The following is an 18,177-nucleotide window of genomic DNA, read 5'->3' on the forward strand; positions in this document are numbered from 1 at the left end:
ACAAATGTGTGATATCTTGTGGTAAGGTAATTGATTACAGAACATCATTTGGTGAGATTGCAAACCTCAAACCTGCGATATACTCGCAGATATGTACTGCATAATTATGTACTGCATACAAACATGTTATATGTGACATGTAGAGTGGTACATATTTTGTGCGCGCGCACACACACACACACACACACACACACACACACACACACACACACACACACACACACACACACACACACACACACACACACACACACACACACACACACACACACACACACACACCAATTACATAAGCATCCAATAAGCAGATACCTATGTAATATGGCGTGTCTGACATGTAAAATGACATGTCTGATGAACCAACAATACAGATACCTATGCAATATGACATGCCTGACATGTAATATGACATGTCCGATGAACCAACAAATTCAAAATCTGATTTGAAAAAGGTGCAGTTTGTGAATCTGCTTTTGTGGTAGATTATGGCCAACTGTGTCAAACGCAGCACTGTTGAACATTCATCTCCTTGTACCCCATAATGATAATGATCACCTCAACTCCTCTTTTGCAATCATGCTTTCTTCACTCACCAGGTGGTTGAATTTAATAAGCGTTGTCAGCAACTTGAAGAAGAAAACAAACACCTGAAGGACAAAGTGACAGAGCAATGCAAACTGAGCAACATTGGAATGGCACAAAGACTTAGCAGGGTACAAGAAAGAGGCGACAAACAACACACCATCATCAACATGCCGGCAACACTGAGCACTGTACGAGTGAGGAGCGACAAACACGACACCATCGTATTGGGTGGCTTTGTGAGTACTTTTTGAAAATAAGACGTTAAAAATAATATATTATATATATATATATAGATACGTGTATGTATATACTGAACATCAAAATAAACTAATCAAATCTTTAGGACACTCATTGAAATCCTCCACGCAAAAATGAAAAATATTTGAACACAGAGGTAAAGATCAGCTATCTTTACTAAACAAATGTCAATAAACAAGAGGTGCCTCAATCACAAAAAACAAAAAGCATGAACATCACAAGGTGTGGTGCAACAAAAGTCACAGCACTACAACACAAAGGCACGCACCTGAATACAGTCAAAACAAAATGACACAGGAATGGACACAACACTCCTAACAGTCAAGGACAAAATGACAGCAGTCCTCAATATCGTGTGTGTCCTCCCTGCGCTGTGATGCAGGCTGTACACCTCCGACGCATGCTCTGTACCATGCGTCTGATGCGGTCCTGGGGAAGTCTGTCCCACTCCTCCTGCAAGCCTTGAATGAGCATTTGCCGATAGACAGCCGTTAATAGACAGCCGTTGATCTCCTCGATGCAAGATGTCGATTGCAGGCTGTGGGCAACCAAGACGTTGAGCAATTGTTCGCTGGCTTACACCTGCCTCAAGCATCCCAATTGCCCATAAACGTTGTTCAGATAAAATCAGGCGTGGCATCTGAATTTCTTGTTGTTTTCCCTGTCAGAAGCCTATTGAGTGACTATAGACAGCAGTAAATGAATGTCTAACCACGAGAACTGAAGGATTTCATTATGAGGGTCATTATTTAAAGGGAAAGATCCCGATACAGAATCACTCAAGCATGCCATTGTTGATCAACCAGGTGATTGAAGTGAAGTTCCTGTTACATAATCAGCCATTACAATTGAAGAAACGTGTTTGTAAAGCTGCACATTTCAAAAAGTGAAAGGGATAAGTTTATTTTGATGTTCAGTTTATAAATACATATATTATAATATATATTTCGAATGGTGAATTTAATAAGACAAACCACAACTGTGTTGACAAATGGCAAAATGGTTTTAAAGAACAACCAAAGAAATTCTCTATTTTGTTCATCAGGTTCATCTTCTCATGTGTTAATATTTTGAAACTTTTTCCATCTGTAGAATGATGCACTCAAAATTTGAGGGCAGCATATTTCCTTGGGGATGGCGTGTGCGCCTCCGCATTCATAAGGCATTATTTATTTATTTATTTCCTCCCCACTACAACCATCTGTAAAGCTGTTATAGATGTGTATTTTCTTAATTACGGTACTTCTGCCAACGACGGAAGTAGTTTTTCAAAAAGTAGAGTTTAGTTTGTTTATTAGAAAGTAGAGTAAAAAAGTAGGGCACAAAAAAAAAGTCGTGTAAAAACTTTTTTTTCTGTGTTATTTGTTTAATGAGGTTCTCTTTTTCTACTTTTTATCATCACTGCATATGTCCGAAGGCTCGTAATAGAGGACACACACACACACACACACACACACACACACACACACACACACACACACACGCGAAGATTCACAAAACAATTAGATAAGAGATTTATGCAGCCAACAGCCCCATAATTACTAACACGGATTTATTTACTGTGTGGGGGTGATTAGTAATTACGAAAATTGTTAACCCGGTTGGAAAGTTTGTAAACATCGCTATAGCACTTTGTCATTTAGCACAAAGTAACGTAAAACGTACCACAGTTCTTTAAGTGACGTCTCATGCTCTCACAAGTCTGTTGTATTGTAATTTATATACAACGAAATGGGGGGAGGGGGTGGGGGAGAATGTCATTTGGCACCTCATCCATGTCCCGTCGCCCCACCATCACTACGCCTTTGTGTTTACTCTAACCAGTAACCACCCAATCTGGGCCACAACTCCATGAGTTGCTGAATGTGCTGTGTGTGTGCTCACCATCCCGAGCACACAACTAATTGTAATGTTAAAACATTGAATGACCTTATTGGTGAATTAAACATCTCATAGACGAGACGGATCTCTGAGAAATGTGAATGTCAGGTGCATTTTTGGGTAAAAGTTGGGAACCTTACTTTTTAACATAATTAGGGTATGCTGAATTCGACTAACCCGGTTCCCAAGCCGAAGTATGAGTTTTTGACCTTCTAATTAGCATAAACAAAATGGCCGCCAAATTGCCATTTTTGGACAATTTATTTGCACAAGCACAGTTGCACATTTGCACAATATACAGTGCGTATAAAAAAAAGGTAATCCAAATTCAAGGAGTTATTATGCAAAGGTTATTTATTTTGACAATTTACATGTGGTTTACTAATTAAGAGGAGATCCTCAGCTTTCCATTGATACAGCTTATCATCTGGACTGGTCTCCCATCTCTACCGCCTCTGACATCAACTCATCCTGGGAATTCTTCCAAAGTAAATTGCTCAATCTCATGCACAGATTTATCCCATCTCGTCTTCAGTTGTCATACCCTTCCTCCCATCCATCGTACACGGAATCTTGTGGTGAGGCTGTTGCCCAGAAACAACATGCCTTCGTCTCCTGGAAAGCAAATCCAACGGAAGGAAATCTCATTTCCTTTCACAAAGCCCGAAACAAGTGTGTGTCCACCCTCAGGTGAGCCAGGAAACAATATCTCTCCGTTCTCAAGACCGAATTCTCTTATCTGCCTCCCTCTTCCAAATCCTGGTGGCATCTGGTCAAATCTGTTTCTGGTTTGTTCCCTCTCCATCCCCTCCCTCACCTCAAACGGATACACAGCTGACTCCGCACGTGAAAAAGCTGAATGCCTCAACTCTGTGTTTGCCTCTAAATCTTGTGTCCCAAACCCATCCCTCTCTGTACCCACCGTACCCAGTCATACCCAGCTGCTCCTGGACTCCGTGTCCTTTCCTCCTGACAAGGTGGAAACGTTTCTGTCAACCCTCGACTCTGATTCTGCAACTGGACCTGACGGCATCAGCCCACGGGTCCTAAAATCCTGCTCTGCCGCTCTATCTCACTCGCTTTCTGTTCTCTTCACCCTCTCTTTTGTTCAAGGTCATCTACCATCAGCTTGGAAATCAGACAACATCACCACTTTACACAAAAAATGTGCAAAAACAGATCCTTGCAACTACAGACCAATCAGCTTGCTCCCAATAATCAGCAAGGTCATGGAATCAATCATTGCTTTTGACATCAAATCCTTCCTCTTCTCCAATGGCTTGATCTCGGATCATCAATTTGGATTCAGACCAGGTCACTCTACTCTGGACATGCTGCTTCTGCTGTCTCAACAATGGATGGAGGTCCTCAATGCCAAACAGGAAATCAGAGCTGTCTCCCTTGACATATCACGTGCCTTCGATGTGGTCTAGCACCCCGCTCTGCTCTCCAAACTCTTTTCTCCTATGGTATCTATGGAAATCTTCAAGCATAGCTTGCGGACTTCCTCTCTGGTCGTCGTCAACGTGTGGCCCTGCATGGATTTCTCTCATCTCCTCTTCCTGTTCAGGCTGGATTTCCCCAAGGTAGTGTTCTGGGCCCTGTGGTTTTTCTGGTCTTCATCAATGATCTCTCCTACTCTCTGGAAAATCGTCTCTATCTCTTTGCTGATGACTCCACTCTCTGCCGCTCCATACCTCATCCGTCAAATCGGCAGTCTGCAGCTGCCGCTCACTCTCTGCCGCTCCGCCTCTGGAACAAACTCCCTCACTCTATTCAATCCCATTCCTCCCTCCATGTCTTTAAAACAGCTGTTCACCACCATCTCTTGTCTTCCCCCATCCAAAACCTTGATCTTTTTAATTTGGTGGTGGTGAGGTGTTTTTATTTCGTGTTTTATGGCTGTGAGGTGTTTTCAATTTCGTGGTGGTGAGGTGTTTTTAATTTTGTGGTGGTGTGGTGTTTTTATTACGTGTTTTATGGCTGTGAGGTGTTTTAAATTACTTGGTGGTGAGGTGTTTTGAATTACGTGGTGGTGAGGTGTAATCGTCCCAAACTTCCAGTCTGCACCTACCCCTCCCCTGTGTATGTGCTGAGGGGTTCTTTCTTGAAAAAAAAAACATTCAACCTGAATCTTCAACCTAAATTTCCTCTAAATAATGTAATATCACAAACACAACAAATACATTTGTGCAAAATAATTGTTTGTATTATGATTGGTGTAAATCATGACAACACAGCAACTCAGGCACAGTCATTATCCTCAGCTAAAATAAGCCCGTTCCTCAGTAACGACGCTTGGTGAGGCGAGTGTAGCGAGCCGAGCCAAGCTAGTGTAGATATATAGATAAATGACTGTACCTGAGTTGCTGTTTTGTCATGGTTTACATCAATCATAATTCAAACAATCATAATGCACAAATGTATTTGTAATATACGTGATATCACATTTCATAAACAATTGCAGTTGAAAAAAAAAAATTTTCCCCAAATTTTTCCCCAAATTTTTCCCTGCATGGATTTCTCTCATCTCCTCTTCCTGTTCAGGCTGGATTTCCCCAAGGTAGTGTTCTGGGCCCTGTGGTTTTTCTGGTCTTCATCAATGATCTCTCTGACTCTCTTGAAAATCCTCTCTATCTCTTTGCTGATGACTCTACTCTGTGTCGCTCCATACCTCATCCCTCAGATCGGCAGTCTGCAGCCTCCTCACTCTCTGCAGACCTGGACAAAACCACAGACTGGGCAAACAAGTGGAACATGTCTTTCAATCCTGACAAATCTCACACTCTTACGATGTCTCTCCGAAAAGACCGACTGGACAACCCTCCCATCCACTTTCTGAATAATCCTCTGCAATAAGTTCTGTCACTCAAGCTTTTGGGTCTCACTATCTGCCATGATCTTTCCTGGGAAAACCACATTTCAAATCTGGCCTCCAAAGCCAGTCGCCGACTGGGCATCCTCCATCGTGCGAAGTCCTTCCTTGGCACACATGAGATCCTCACCACATACAAGGCTTTCATCCGCAGCTCAATGGAATACTGCTCTCCCCTCTGGGCTGGTGCTCCTGACTCACACCTAGCTCGTCTTCACGCTGTTGAAACCAAAGCGTTCAGAATCATTGGAATCTCCCGCGATGAAGCTAACTCCGAGGGCCTTTCACTCACTCACCGCAGGCAGGTTGGTGGTCTTTCCGTCTACTACCGACTCCTCTCCGGCCTTGCCCCCCCCAGCTCTCTCTGGGCTCTGTCCCCCAAATATTCCTACAGGTCACACAAGATCTGCCTGCAACCCTCTTTTGGTTAAACTGCCAAAATCAAGACTCTCTGCTCACCTTCACTCCTAAATTTCTCTTTTCTCCTGCCTCTGGAACAAACTCCCTCACTCTCTTCAATCCCACTCCTCCCTCCAGGTCTTTAAAACAGCTGTTCACCACCATCTCTTATCTTCCCCCATCCAAAACCTTGATCTTTTCTACCCCTGCTAATTTCACCCCAAATACACTTTTTTGAAATACCAACTTCTTTCCTGGAAGTCCTTGGTGTCCTTGTGTTTTATACTTCTCCCCCCCCCCCCTTCCCACGCATCCCTCCCCCCCAAGCCCTCTCCCTCCCACACATCTCCCGATGTCCCTGCTCTCAAATGTTGTGTTTGTGTGCTTCCCCTTCTCTCCCCATCTTGTCTACCGCTCCCTCTTTTTATATATTTTGTTTGTCTGTTTGATTTGTTTGTGTGATAAATGTTAGCTCTTTCACGAGCCTCGATTCTGTATACAAAAAAAACAACAAAAAAAAACGCCTTCCATGCATCATTGCTGTCACACATGACCGAGTAAATGTTCATTGAAAATGTCATGTTCAAATCGCATTTTTGCAAGTTTGGCTAATCGATGCAAGTCAGGATAATTGGTGCAAAATGAACATCAGATGTGAATTTTCTCAGGAATGATTGGCCTTTATGCACCCACACCTTCAACATGTCCACCTCCCCTTTCAACACAAAGCTCGTAGCGGCGGAGCATACCCTGAACTGCTCGTCTCACCATAGCTGGGTCATTGCGCAAGGCATCCATTTCATGTCGAATATGGCCCTGCAATTCGTCAAGATCACGGGGAGGAGTTACGAACACCTTGTTCTTTGAATGTCCCCAAAGGAAATAATCACGTGGTGCGAGGTCAGTTGAACTTGGTGGCCATTCCACTGCATGGTTGAGGGCGATGACTCGGTCTCCAAAGAGTTCCCTCAGTTGATCTCGGACAGCGATAAGACGATATGCTGGGGCGCCGTCTTGGGCCCACCAGAGATATCTGAAGACACCACGAACCTGTCGCTCAAAGTTCTCCTCCAGCTGCGTTAAAACTTAGTCATTGATCATCTGCAGATACCTGTTACCATTGACATTCCTTTGAAAGAAAAATGGTCCGATCACCTAACCACTTCCACAAAGTCCCAACCAAACAGTCCACTTTTGTCGATTCATGTTGGTGTCAAAATTAAATTCTGGGGGTTGTCCTGTCGGTGCATATTCAAGAACATTATGGGTATTGACCTTGCCGTCCATGGCGAAAGCAGCTTCGTCGCCGATAACAAGATACCGCAGGAAATTGACATCTGCTTCGCAACGTGCTATCAACCATCCGGCAAGCACCAGCCTCCTGGCAAAATCCCCTGGCGTAGGTTGATGCCGGATGTGAATCCGATATGGATGTTGGTGGAGGTCCAGTCTTGTGATTCGGTTGAATGTTGTTGAAGGCAATCCTGTCCCATTTCATCTTGCACTGGTATCCCTAGGATGCTCCAAAACGTGCTGCCTTACTGCTGCAATGTTCATTTCCGATCGCCCAGTGCGCCTCCTACCAGCTTTTCTCCTCGTTGCGGTTGAGGCTAGTGCCATGCTCTTGGTATTTTCTAACATTCGCCCAGATGGTTTTGGCTGCTGGAGGCTCTCGTTCTGGGAAACGTTCCCTGAACGTATCAAGAGTTTGCTGCAAACTTCCAGTTTGGTGAAAGGTTGTAACCACGAAGGTCCGCTGTTCAGTCGTAAGTTGAACCATCTTTTGAATGACTCAGACTGTCTCTAAACCCATACACTGTAGGCCCATCTTAAATACCCATCTTAAACAAAGGATGACGCAACCGACGATTACCAGACCAGCTTAAAAATTTTACATAATCAACTTGGCAGTCGACAAGTAATGTGTCCATTTCAAACTGTCTTGCACCGATTAGCCAAACTTGTCAAAATGCAATTTGAACGTCATTTTCAATGAACATCTACTCGGTCATGTGTGACAGCAATGATGCATGAAAGGCATCAATGGAAAGCTGAGGATCTCCTCATAATTGGTAAACCACATGTAAATTGTCAAACTAAATAACCTTTGCATATTAACCCCTTGAATTTGGATTACCTTTTTTTTGATACGCACTGTATATCATATGTAGCTAGCTCTTTTACTTTAACTTTACAACTTTTATCCCAAAGTGCACCTAGAAGCTTATGCATGGCCTTTTTTCATAAACCCGTCTTGTCTATATTATGGTTGGCGACATATTGAAAGAGACATTCAATCTGATAATGAAATTGGACACTATAAAATGGGAAATGGTTTTAATAAGACAATGTTTCATACAACCATTTATTCTAAAATTAAGTATACATGGCCATGAAGCACAAACATTCAGGAATGTCACACATGTTGTTTTGCCAAACTACATCAAATTCATACAAGGGGTCTGATCATCACTCTGTTGCTGCCAGGCACACATTGATGTGCACCTCAATTCTGAATAGCGACATTTGCAGCATCGAGTCTTGCATTGCTTCTGGCATGCACAACAAATCATCTCGAGGCAACTTTCTGGGATTGGACTCAGTGACATCAGAATAGGCTCTAGTCCTGAATCAGCACGTTTCCATCCCATTTCCACAGGTGCAGGAAGGTCAGGTATGGCACAATGAGCATTTCTCCATACCATGGCTTGATAGTGTACTTGCATCAAATAGAAATGAAGAGCATCACCTGTCGGTGACATTGCTTCTGGTTTACCAGTCTTGGAGAACAACATATGTCGTGCTGAATCAACAGAGGTTGCTCTGTGCACATTATGCATTCTGCAGATGAACGCTTCTGCAGATTTGATTGTCTCCTCTGTGAGTTCACCAATGCCCAAGTTCTTCAGCAGTTTATTCAAAACTCAAAAATAACAACTCAAAATTCGGCTTGGGAACCGGGTTAATCTAATTCAGCATACCCTAGTTATGTTAAAAAGTGAGCTTCCCAACTCTTACCCAAAAATGCACCGAGAAGCTCATACATGGCCTTTTTCCATAAATCCGTCTAGTCTATAAACTTCGAGGGCTGAGTACAAATATGTTGAACTACTTTTTTAGGACAAATGCACAGTTGTTTAGGAGTCGGAAATGCTGCTAAAGTCAATTAAAAATTTGAAATGGAGTTCAGGTGAAAAGATTCTCAAGCTTATCGCATGTTAGATGTAAAACATGTGCGGAAATTAAATAAAGGCACAAACACTGGCATTTATGAGCATTGTGATGTATACAGGAATACAGTGAATCGTAGTTATGAAGTTCAGCGATATTGCAATTCATAGATATGAAGCTTTATTGTACAGAAACTGACATGTTCTGAGGCAAGGCATTTTTTAGCTGTGCGGAAAAAATGGTGGATTTGAGACCCTGAGCTAAGCAAGCCGAACACAGGTTGGCCAAAAATAAGACTGTTTCTAGTTTTAGTGTAAATTATCTTCAAAAAGGGGTGTTTAAACACATCCAAACACCCATTTTTCATTCATGCACTACCATGGAGTTCGACAAGAATGCAATCAAAGTTTGGGGCCACTAGGTTTCATGGTTTTGGAGTTATGGAGGAGACACACACACTGACAGACTGATGAACACACACTCTCTTTTATTATTACAGATCTGTTACCTCTGCCACCGAAGGTGGGTGGAGGTTAAATGCTCATCCCTGTGTGGTTGTCTGTTTGTTTGTGAACAGGATATTTCAAAACGTTTGATGAATTCGAGTGAAACTTGGTGGACAAATTTGGTTTGTGACAAGAACCAATTGATTAGATTTTTGTGAAGATTCAAATCTGCATTAAGAGCCTTCATCATGACATCATAAATCAACAAGTGGAGCGCTTGATCCGTCCGGTGTATGTATGTATGTATACTGAACAGCAAAAGAAACGTCAGTCAGAATCAATATTTTGGAGTCTTTATTTTCAAGTCATGATCAACACGAATTGAGATTTCGGATCAACATGAAACATTGCAGGTATGGTCACCACAGTTCAAATAATAATGTGAAATGTTCTGAATAAGAAAAACACAAGACCAGGTGAGAACACGGGAGGTCAAAATCAGTATCTTGTGTGACCTCGGTGAGCGTTGATGACAGCCATACATCGTCTGTACATGGAGGAGATTAATCGGTTGATGAAGGCATTTGTCACTTGGGCCCACACTCTGAGAAACGCCTGACTGAGTTGAGCTGCAGTTGTCGGCCTTGGTCGAACGTCATTCAGTCTTCTTTGACCCTCGTCCCACAAGTGCTCTATCGGGTTTATATCGGGGCTGGGCGCAGGCCAGTGCATGGTTTGGATGCCATTCTGTTGCGGAAGTCCCTTGTTGCTCTGGCAGTGTGGGCACGGGCGTTGTCCTGCTGGAAGACATGATTTCCGTGACGTCCAAAATGTGGCACAATGTGAGGTCTGAGGACTTGATCGATGTAGCGAGCAGCTGTGACACCATTGCCTCTTCCTGGACTAATATTCTGGAACACCACAGGACCGACTTTGTGATTGAGAGCAATAGCATCCCATACCATGATGTTTGGACCACCCCACGAGTCTCTTTCCATCACACAGTCATCTGAGTAGCGTTCCCCACGTCTACGCCAAACTCTCACTCTGCCATCTGCCGTGGAAACACAGTATCGGCTTTTGGCTGAGAAAAGAACGGTTCTCCACTGCTGGTAACGCCAATTTTGATGCTGTGTGGCCCACTGTAGTCGGTCACGGCAGTGTCGAACTGTAAGAATGGGGCCACGATACGGCCTGTGACAACGGACATCCCTGTTCTTCAAACGTCGACGGACTGTATCACCACGAATGTGTCTCTGGTGGGTTCCAACTGTTTGTCTTGCAGTTTCTGTAGCCCTGGTAAAGCGATCTTGGATGTGATGACGCACAATATGTCAATCCTCTCATGGTGTTGTTACCCTCGGTCTGCCACTGCGTGGGCGGTCATCGGTGCTGTTGGAGGCCTAGTATCATTCCTGCAACCTGTAGATGGATCTCACGTTGACATGGAAAGCATTGACAACCATTCGTGCAGTCTGTCCAGGATGCAATCTTCCAATAGCCTGGTCTCTCTGAATCCTCGTAAATCTGGGCATGGCGCTGGCATCGAAACACGAATGATGAACACACGTTTTGGGGTGCCTTTTATAGGGAAAGTCACAAGGAGACGCACGTGCATTTTGATTTCCATGGGAATCATGCACGACTTTGTACCAGTCATTTTTTTGCCCGGGTTTTGGTGACCTGTTTTTATCCACGTGTGCACCACTGTCGGTAGTTAGGATTAAATTTAGATACAGACGAATGTAAATAATGAGATATCTAAACGAAATGCATTGATATTTCTATGGGAAATGTTAAGGAATTGTTTTTATGAAGTGACGTTTCTATTGCTGTTCAGTGTATGTACGAGGTGTGTTCAAAAAGTATGCGACCTTAATTTGTCGTGCGTAAACAAATGAAGCTAGGGAGGCGTTGATTGGTGCACGTATGTAGGCGATCCTAATGCGCACGCGTGAATTTTTTCCCATCTGCAGAAGCTGTCATTCGACGGCAGACCGCCGATGAGTGAGGAAGTGTAAGTGAGCGCCGTCGGATTTTCGTTTTTGACAAAATGACGGAAAAACTTGAACAACGCTACTGCATCAAATTTTGTGTAAAGCTTGGCGATTCCCAAGTGGAAAACGATCCGCAAGATTCAACAGGCCTTCGGGGACGAAGCAATGAGCACCACACAGATAAAGGAGTGGTACAACCGCTTCAAAGATGGCCGCACATCAGTGGAGAGTGAAGCACGTTCGGGTAGGCCCTCAACATCCCGAAATGAGATCGTCATTGACCAATTGAGGACCCTGGTGATGCAGGATCGTCGAATCACGATCAGAGAACTTGCAGACGAGGTGGGCGTCAGCATTGGATCCGTTCATTCCATTATGAAGGAGGATTTGAGCTTCAGGAGAATCTCAGCGAAGTTCGTACCAAAGCTGCTAACGATTGAGCAGAAGCAGCTCCGTTTGGAGATCGCACAGGACATGCTGGAGACTGTGAACAGCGATCCCAGCTTCCTCAACACAGTGATCACTGGCGATGAGTCCTGGGTTTATGGGTACGACCCAGAAACCAAGTTGCAGTCATCACAATGGAAGCATCCAACAACCCCGAGGCCAAAAAAAGCAAGGCAGGTCCGCAGCAATGTCAAAGTCATGCTGACCGTCTTCTTCGACTCCAGTGGCGTGGTTCATCACGAGTACGCACCACACGGCACAACCATCACCAAGGAGTATTACCAAGAGGTTCTGCGTCGCCTTCGTGACGCTGTGCGACGCAAACGGCCGGACCTGTGGGCAGCGGGCAATTGGCAGCTCCATCACGCTAACGCACCCGCCCATTCTTCACATTTGATACAGAGTTTCTTGGCCAAACACAACACACCTGTGCTTCGTCAGGCTCCCTACTCTCCCGACATGGCTCCGTGTGACTTCTGGCTTTTCTCCAAGCTGAAAATGCCCCTGAAAGGGACCAGATTTCAGTCCAGAGAAGACATCATGCGGAATGCGACGGACCAGCTGCGCGCCATCCCAAAAGAGGCGTTCCAGCGCTGCTTCCGACAGTGGCAGAACCGTTGGGAGAAGTGTGTGGCAGCCCAAGGGGACTACTTTGAAGGAGATTAGTGTAAGTTTGTTGTATCTGGATACGAGTATTTTTTATGAACAAAGGTCGGATACTTTTTGAACACACCTCGTATGTCCCTCACAAACATCCACCAGAGCTGAGGATCTGGTCACATGCGACGGACAAACAAGCGTATTATTCTATAGATAATGAAGGGGCAGTCCTGGAGCATGGAATACAGGAGGAGGATCTAGGAGAGGTAGAAGATTGAGGGGGAAGCAGTAAGCAGACAGGCAGCTATATGTAAAGCTAATGGTATTTCAAGTTGTATTTGCTGAGGAATATATCACAAACAGAGGTAGGGTTGGCACTGTGCAGGAATTTAGTGAGGCTTTACCTGGAATATTGTGCAAAGTTTTGGTCACCACATCTGAGGAAGGACGTGGCTGCCATAGAGAATGTCCAGTGTGGGGCTACGAGTTTGATTCCAGGTTGTTCAAAGCTATGAGGGTGGCTGAAGGAGACAGGACTTTATACATCAGAAAGGAGTTTATTAATATGGATATCTATGAGAGATGTTATTGGGAATGAAGCATTTTTTGATAAAATAAGTGCAGATATGTTTTCTTTTCTGTTTTTTTTCAACAGAATCTTTCCAACTAAAATCGCCATTTTTCATCCGATTGACTTGAAAATTGAACAGCATTTGCACATTGAGTCATTAATTGGAAAACAAACATTTTGAGGTCAAAGGTCAACTCGTGGTCAAACTTCCAAAATCATAAATTTTCATCTTAAAACCCATCAATTTTCATACGATTGACTTGAAACTTGTACAGCATTTGCACATTGAGTCATTAAATATTTTTGTGGTCAAAAGGTCAAAGGTCAGCTCTAGGTCAAACTTAACTTCCAAAACCATCAATTTTCATCTGAAACCGTCAATTTTCATCCGATTGACTTGAAAATTTAACAGCATTTGCATAGTGCCTCACTGAATTGGGAAATAAACTATTTTAAGGTCAAAAGTCAAAGGTCAACTCGAGGTCAAACTTCTAAAATCATCAATTTTCATCTGAAAAAGTCACTTTTCATCCTATTGACCCTAGCGTTGATCAAGATTATCAATTTTAATGTTGATTAAATGGACAATTTGCTGGATTAATGGCAACCTTTTTGGGACAATAGGGGGGGTGGATTTTGCAAGTATTGTGCTCTGCATGACGTCTTCTTGTTTGTTTGTGAACAAGATATCTCAAAAAGTAGTGGACGGATTCGGACGAGATTCGGTAGAGAGGTTGTGTGTGTGAGAAGGACTAATCGATTCAAAATTGGTCAAGATCTGAATATGGATTTGGATATGAGAATTATTTAATTTTTTAAGTGATTCTTCACCATTGAGAGATAGGGCTAAAACCAACATATAGCAGGATATCTCAAAAACTTATGGATGGATTTGGATGAAACTTGGTGGAGAGGTTGGGTGTGTGACAAGGAAGAATCGATTCAAAATTGGCGAACATCCAGCTTGTATAATTTTAAAGTGACTTCACCATTGCCAAAAACGATACATAGCAGAATACCTCAAAAAGTTGTGGATGGATGATTTTGATTAAATGCGATTCTGTATTGTGATTTTCTGGTCTACTCTGGGATACAAAACGTAAACTGTTCACCTGGCGGAGGTTTGCTCTCTGCTGAGTGCCGTTATAGTTTTGAAATGTTCCCAGATTGAATCAACATCACCTTTTCTGGCAGTATCTGGAAAACCAACCATGTAAGCCTGCTGTGAGATTGTATCAGCGAGATGCAATGCTGCAAGATTTCAACGTGTGAGGTGCCATGCTGCGAGATTTCAACGTGTGAGGTGCCATGCTGCGAGATTTCAACGTGTGAGGTGCCACGCTGCGAGATTTCAACGTGTGAGGTGCCACGCTGCGAGATTTCAACGTGTGAGGTGCCATGCTGCGAGATGCCAAGGTGCACGATTCTTTGCATTCAGAGCTAGTAAACCTGATAATTTAACATTCCATTTAATTTAAACCATTTCAATTTTCCATTTTTAAACCATCCATTTTCTGACAGCTGTTAAACCTGATCTTCAATCCTTGATAAATGACTTTCCCATCTGTTGCTCTTCCTCTGCTCTTTTCCAGATCGTTTTCTGAAGCCACCTGCCTGCATCATCCTGCTTTTACACACACATCTCCTGAATTTGACCCGGTTTCTCCCTTCCTAAATATCTGTCAATGTTTCTCTACTTGTGGTGGGTGCTCTTCCTCTGCTCTTTTCCAGATATTTATCTGAAGCTGCATGCCTGCATCATGGCGGCTTTTAGAGCAATATCTCCTCAATGTGACCCCTTCTCTTCCCTCCCAAATATCTCAGTCTTTTCCGATTTGTAGTGCTCTTCCTCTGCTCTTTTCGAGATATTTATCTGAAGCTGCATGCCTGCATCATGGCGGCTTTCAGAGCAACATCTCCTCAATGTGACCCCTTCTCTTCCCTCCCAAATATCTCACAGTCTTTCCCTATTTGTAGTGCTCTTCCTCTGCTCTTTTTTAGATACTAGCGTGACTCGGCGCGCGGACATCGTTTCAGAGGGGATTGGCATCTTTTACCATTTCGGTGTCTTTTGGGTCTTCATGGTGTTTTTGAGTCTTCAGGGTCTTTGGTGTCTTCAGAGGCTTTTGGGTATGCGGGGTCTTCAGGGGCTTTTTGGGCCTTCAGGGTATTTTGGGTCTTTTGGGTGTTTTGGGGTGTTTTTGGTATTTCGGGTGTTTTGGGTCTTCGGGGTGTTTTGGGTCTTCAGGGTGTTTTGGGTCTTCGGGGTGATTTGGGTCTTCGGGGTGTTTTGGGTCTTCGGGGTGTTTTGGGTCGTCGGCGTGTTGTGGGTCTTTGGGGTATTTTGGGTTTTTGGGTATTCAGGGTCTTTTTGAGCCTCAGGGCCCTGAAGGGTATTTTGGGTCTTTGGGGGTCTTCAGGGTATGTTGGGTCTTTGGGGGTCTTGGTGGTCTGAAGGGTCTTGGGGGAATTAAAGGGTCGTCAAAGGTCTGAGGGGTCTCAGCAGTCTTAACGCAATTAAGAGGGTTAAGTAAGAGGGTTAAGTAAGAGGGTGGTAATTTAATTTGAAGACGAAGAAGACGTTTTCGTCGCATGTAAACATACATACATATATACATGTAAACATATATATACATACAGACATAGCGAACCATATACATTTGCTCTGTTATAATAAGATTTATCTGAAACCGCCTGCCTGCATCATGGCGGCCTTGAGATAAATATCTCTTCTGCCGACTCCTCTCTCTGCAACAAGCCGAGCTCTGAAACAAACCTCGACAAAAATACAAAAAAACATTCAATACAAAAAATATGTATCACCCCACCTAATTTAAAACACCTCACCACCAAGTAATTCAAAACACCTCACCACCACATAATTAAAAACACCTCACCACCAAGTAATTTAAAACACCTCACCCCCATGTAATTCAAAACACTTCACCACCACGTAATTCAAAACACCTCACCACCACGTAATTCAAAACACCTCACCACCACGTAATTCAAAACAACTCACCACAATGTAATTCAAAACACCTCACCACCACAAAATTCAAAACATCTCACCAACACGTGATTCAAAACACTTCACCACCAAGTAATTTAAAACACCTCACCCCCACCTCATTTAAAACACCTCACCACCAACTAATTCAAAACACCTCACCACCAACTAATTCAAAACACCTCACCACCACATAAGTTAAAACACGTCACCACCATGTAATTCAAAACACCTCACCACCACGTAATTCAAAACACCTCACCACCACATAATTTAAAACACCTCACCCCCCACCAAATTTAAAACACCACACCACCAAGTAATTTAAGACACCTCACCACCACGTGATTCAAAACCACCGCCACGTTATTAAAAACACTTCACAACCACGGATACAAAAGTTTGAGGGAGGAGTTAAGTGAAAACACAGACACTGCCCAGATATGTCGATATATAGATAAATGACTGCACCCGAGTTGCTGTTTTGTCATGGTTTCCACCAATCATAATTCAAGCAATTATTTTGCACAAATGTATTTGTAATATACGTGATATTACATTTTATAAACAATTAAAGTTTTATTATTTATTTTTTTTCAAAAATAATTAAAACAAAAAAATCAAATACAATACCCTTAGGACATACACACGGGAGAGATATGTGCATACCAGAAGTTTGGTACGATTTCAAAAAAGTTTGAAGTAGTTCAGTGACGAGACAAGACAACACAACACAGGACAGACTGCACAGATATATAAATATACAGACTTGGCATTTAATATGGAATATTTTTTTTTTCTTGACTTGGGTTTACTTTCTGAACTCAGTATATCAATCTGGTGAGTTTCTTTTACCCTTCGGTGATGTCTTTGTTGAAAGAACCATGTCACTGTCTTTCGCAGCAAGAAGTCAATAACAGGATTATATCACAGGTGGCGTGACAAAATGTAAGGACAGGTACATTTGACGATTGGCTTCACAATCGGGTATATAAGGGTTGTTGCGTTCTGTATTAGTGGAAAACATCTGCTGCACGTCTTCAAAAGTTATTGCTGCTTCCTCTGGAGATGGTCCGTCAACTTGACAATGCTGTTTGTCATGGAGTGGTGGCTTTACGAAATTCTGGCATGAAACAGCGTGCTATTGCTCGGCAGTATGGCATCACTCCAGGTCAGGTGTCAAAGATCCTGAAACGAAATGCTCAGAGGGGTGTCCCTTCTCCAATACCGAGGCCAGGACGTCCACACAGAACCACAAGGAGAGATGATCGCCAGCTGCACCGGTTAGTCTGCAATGGCCGTACCAAGTCAGCTAATCGGCTTAGGGCTGAGTGGCAGCAACTGACAAATGTGCCTGTATCCAGAAGGCTAGTCAACCAACGACTGGTTCAAGCAGGCTATCGTGCCAGGCGTCCCCTGATAAAGCCACGCCTGACCAGACAACACAGCCAGCGCCGATTGCAGTGGGCCAGAGAGCACCGTCAATGGCAGCCAGGACACTGGAATCACGTGACCTTCAGTGACGAGTCTAGATTTCTGGTCTATCGTCAAGATGGCCGCGTCCGAGTGCGCAGACAAGTGCATGAAGCCCACAACGAAGATTGTATAGTGCCAAGAGTCCAAGCTGGAGGTGGTGGGGTGACCGTTTGGGCTGCTTTTCATGCAGGGGGCAAAACTGACCTGGTTGTTCTGAATGGAAACCTGAACCAGTTCAAGTACAGTGCCATTCTGGAAGAAACATTGCTTCCATTTGCTCGTGCAGCCTTTCGAGGAAACTTTGTCTTCCAAGATGACAATGCACGGCCTCATCGTGCTCGCATGATCCAACACTTTCTTGCTGACCGTGGTGTAGAGCATATGGAGTGGCTTGCCATGTCCCCGGATGTGAATCTGATAGAGAACTTGTGGGCAGAATTAACGCGTCAAATCGACAACTT

General features: G+C 43.6%; 2 protein-coding genes across 5 annotated transcripts in view; both read right to left on the reverse strand.

Annotated features, from left to right (window-relative positions):
- Positions 1-18,177, reverse strand: part of LOC137424777 (uncharacterized) — a 675,237-nt gene that overhangs the window by 617,739 nt on the left and 39,321 nt on the right. The gene's annotated exons all lie outside the window — the stretch shown is intronic.
- The window catches only part of LOC137424796 (cytosolic 10-formyltetrahydrofolate dehydrogenase-like), a 28,932-nt gene continuing 11,209 nt past the window's right edge, over positions 455-18,177 (reverse strand). Inside the window, exons 3-4 of one of the 3 annotated variants that reach the window (XR_010983993.2) lie at positions 13,064-13,180; positions 8,321-12,916 (exon numbers count right to left, since the gene is read on the reverse strand). Coding sequence is in view for 2 of the 3 variants with exons in the window: in XM_078775955.1 (XP_078632081.1) it covers positions 552-647 (96 nt within the window). In the remaining variant the exon portion in view is untranslated. Of the gene's footprint in view, positions 648-8,320; positions 12,917-13,063; positions 13,181-18,177 lie in introns of those variants that run through there. The other 2 variants (XM_078775955.1, XM_078775956.1) reach the window with 2 other exon arrangements.

The sequence above is a fragment of the Myxine glutinosa genome, chromosome 4 (genome assembly GCF_964187855.1).
Source record: "Myxine glutinosa chromosome 4, kmMyxGlut1.1, whole genome shotgun sequence".
Classification (NCBI taxonomy): domain Eukaryota; kingdom Metazoa; phylum Chordata; class Myxini; order Myxiniformes; family Myxinidae; genus Myxine; species Myxine glutinosa.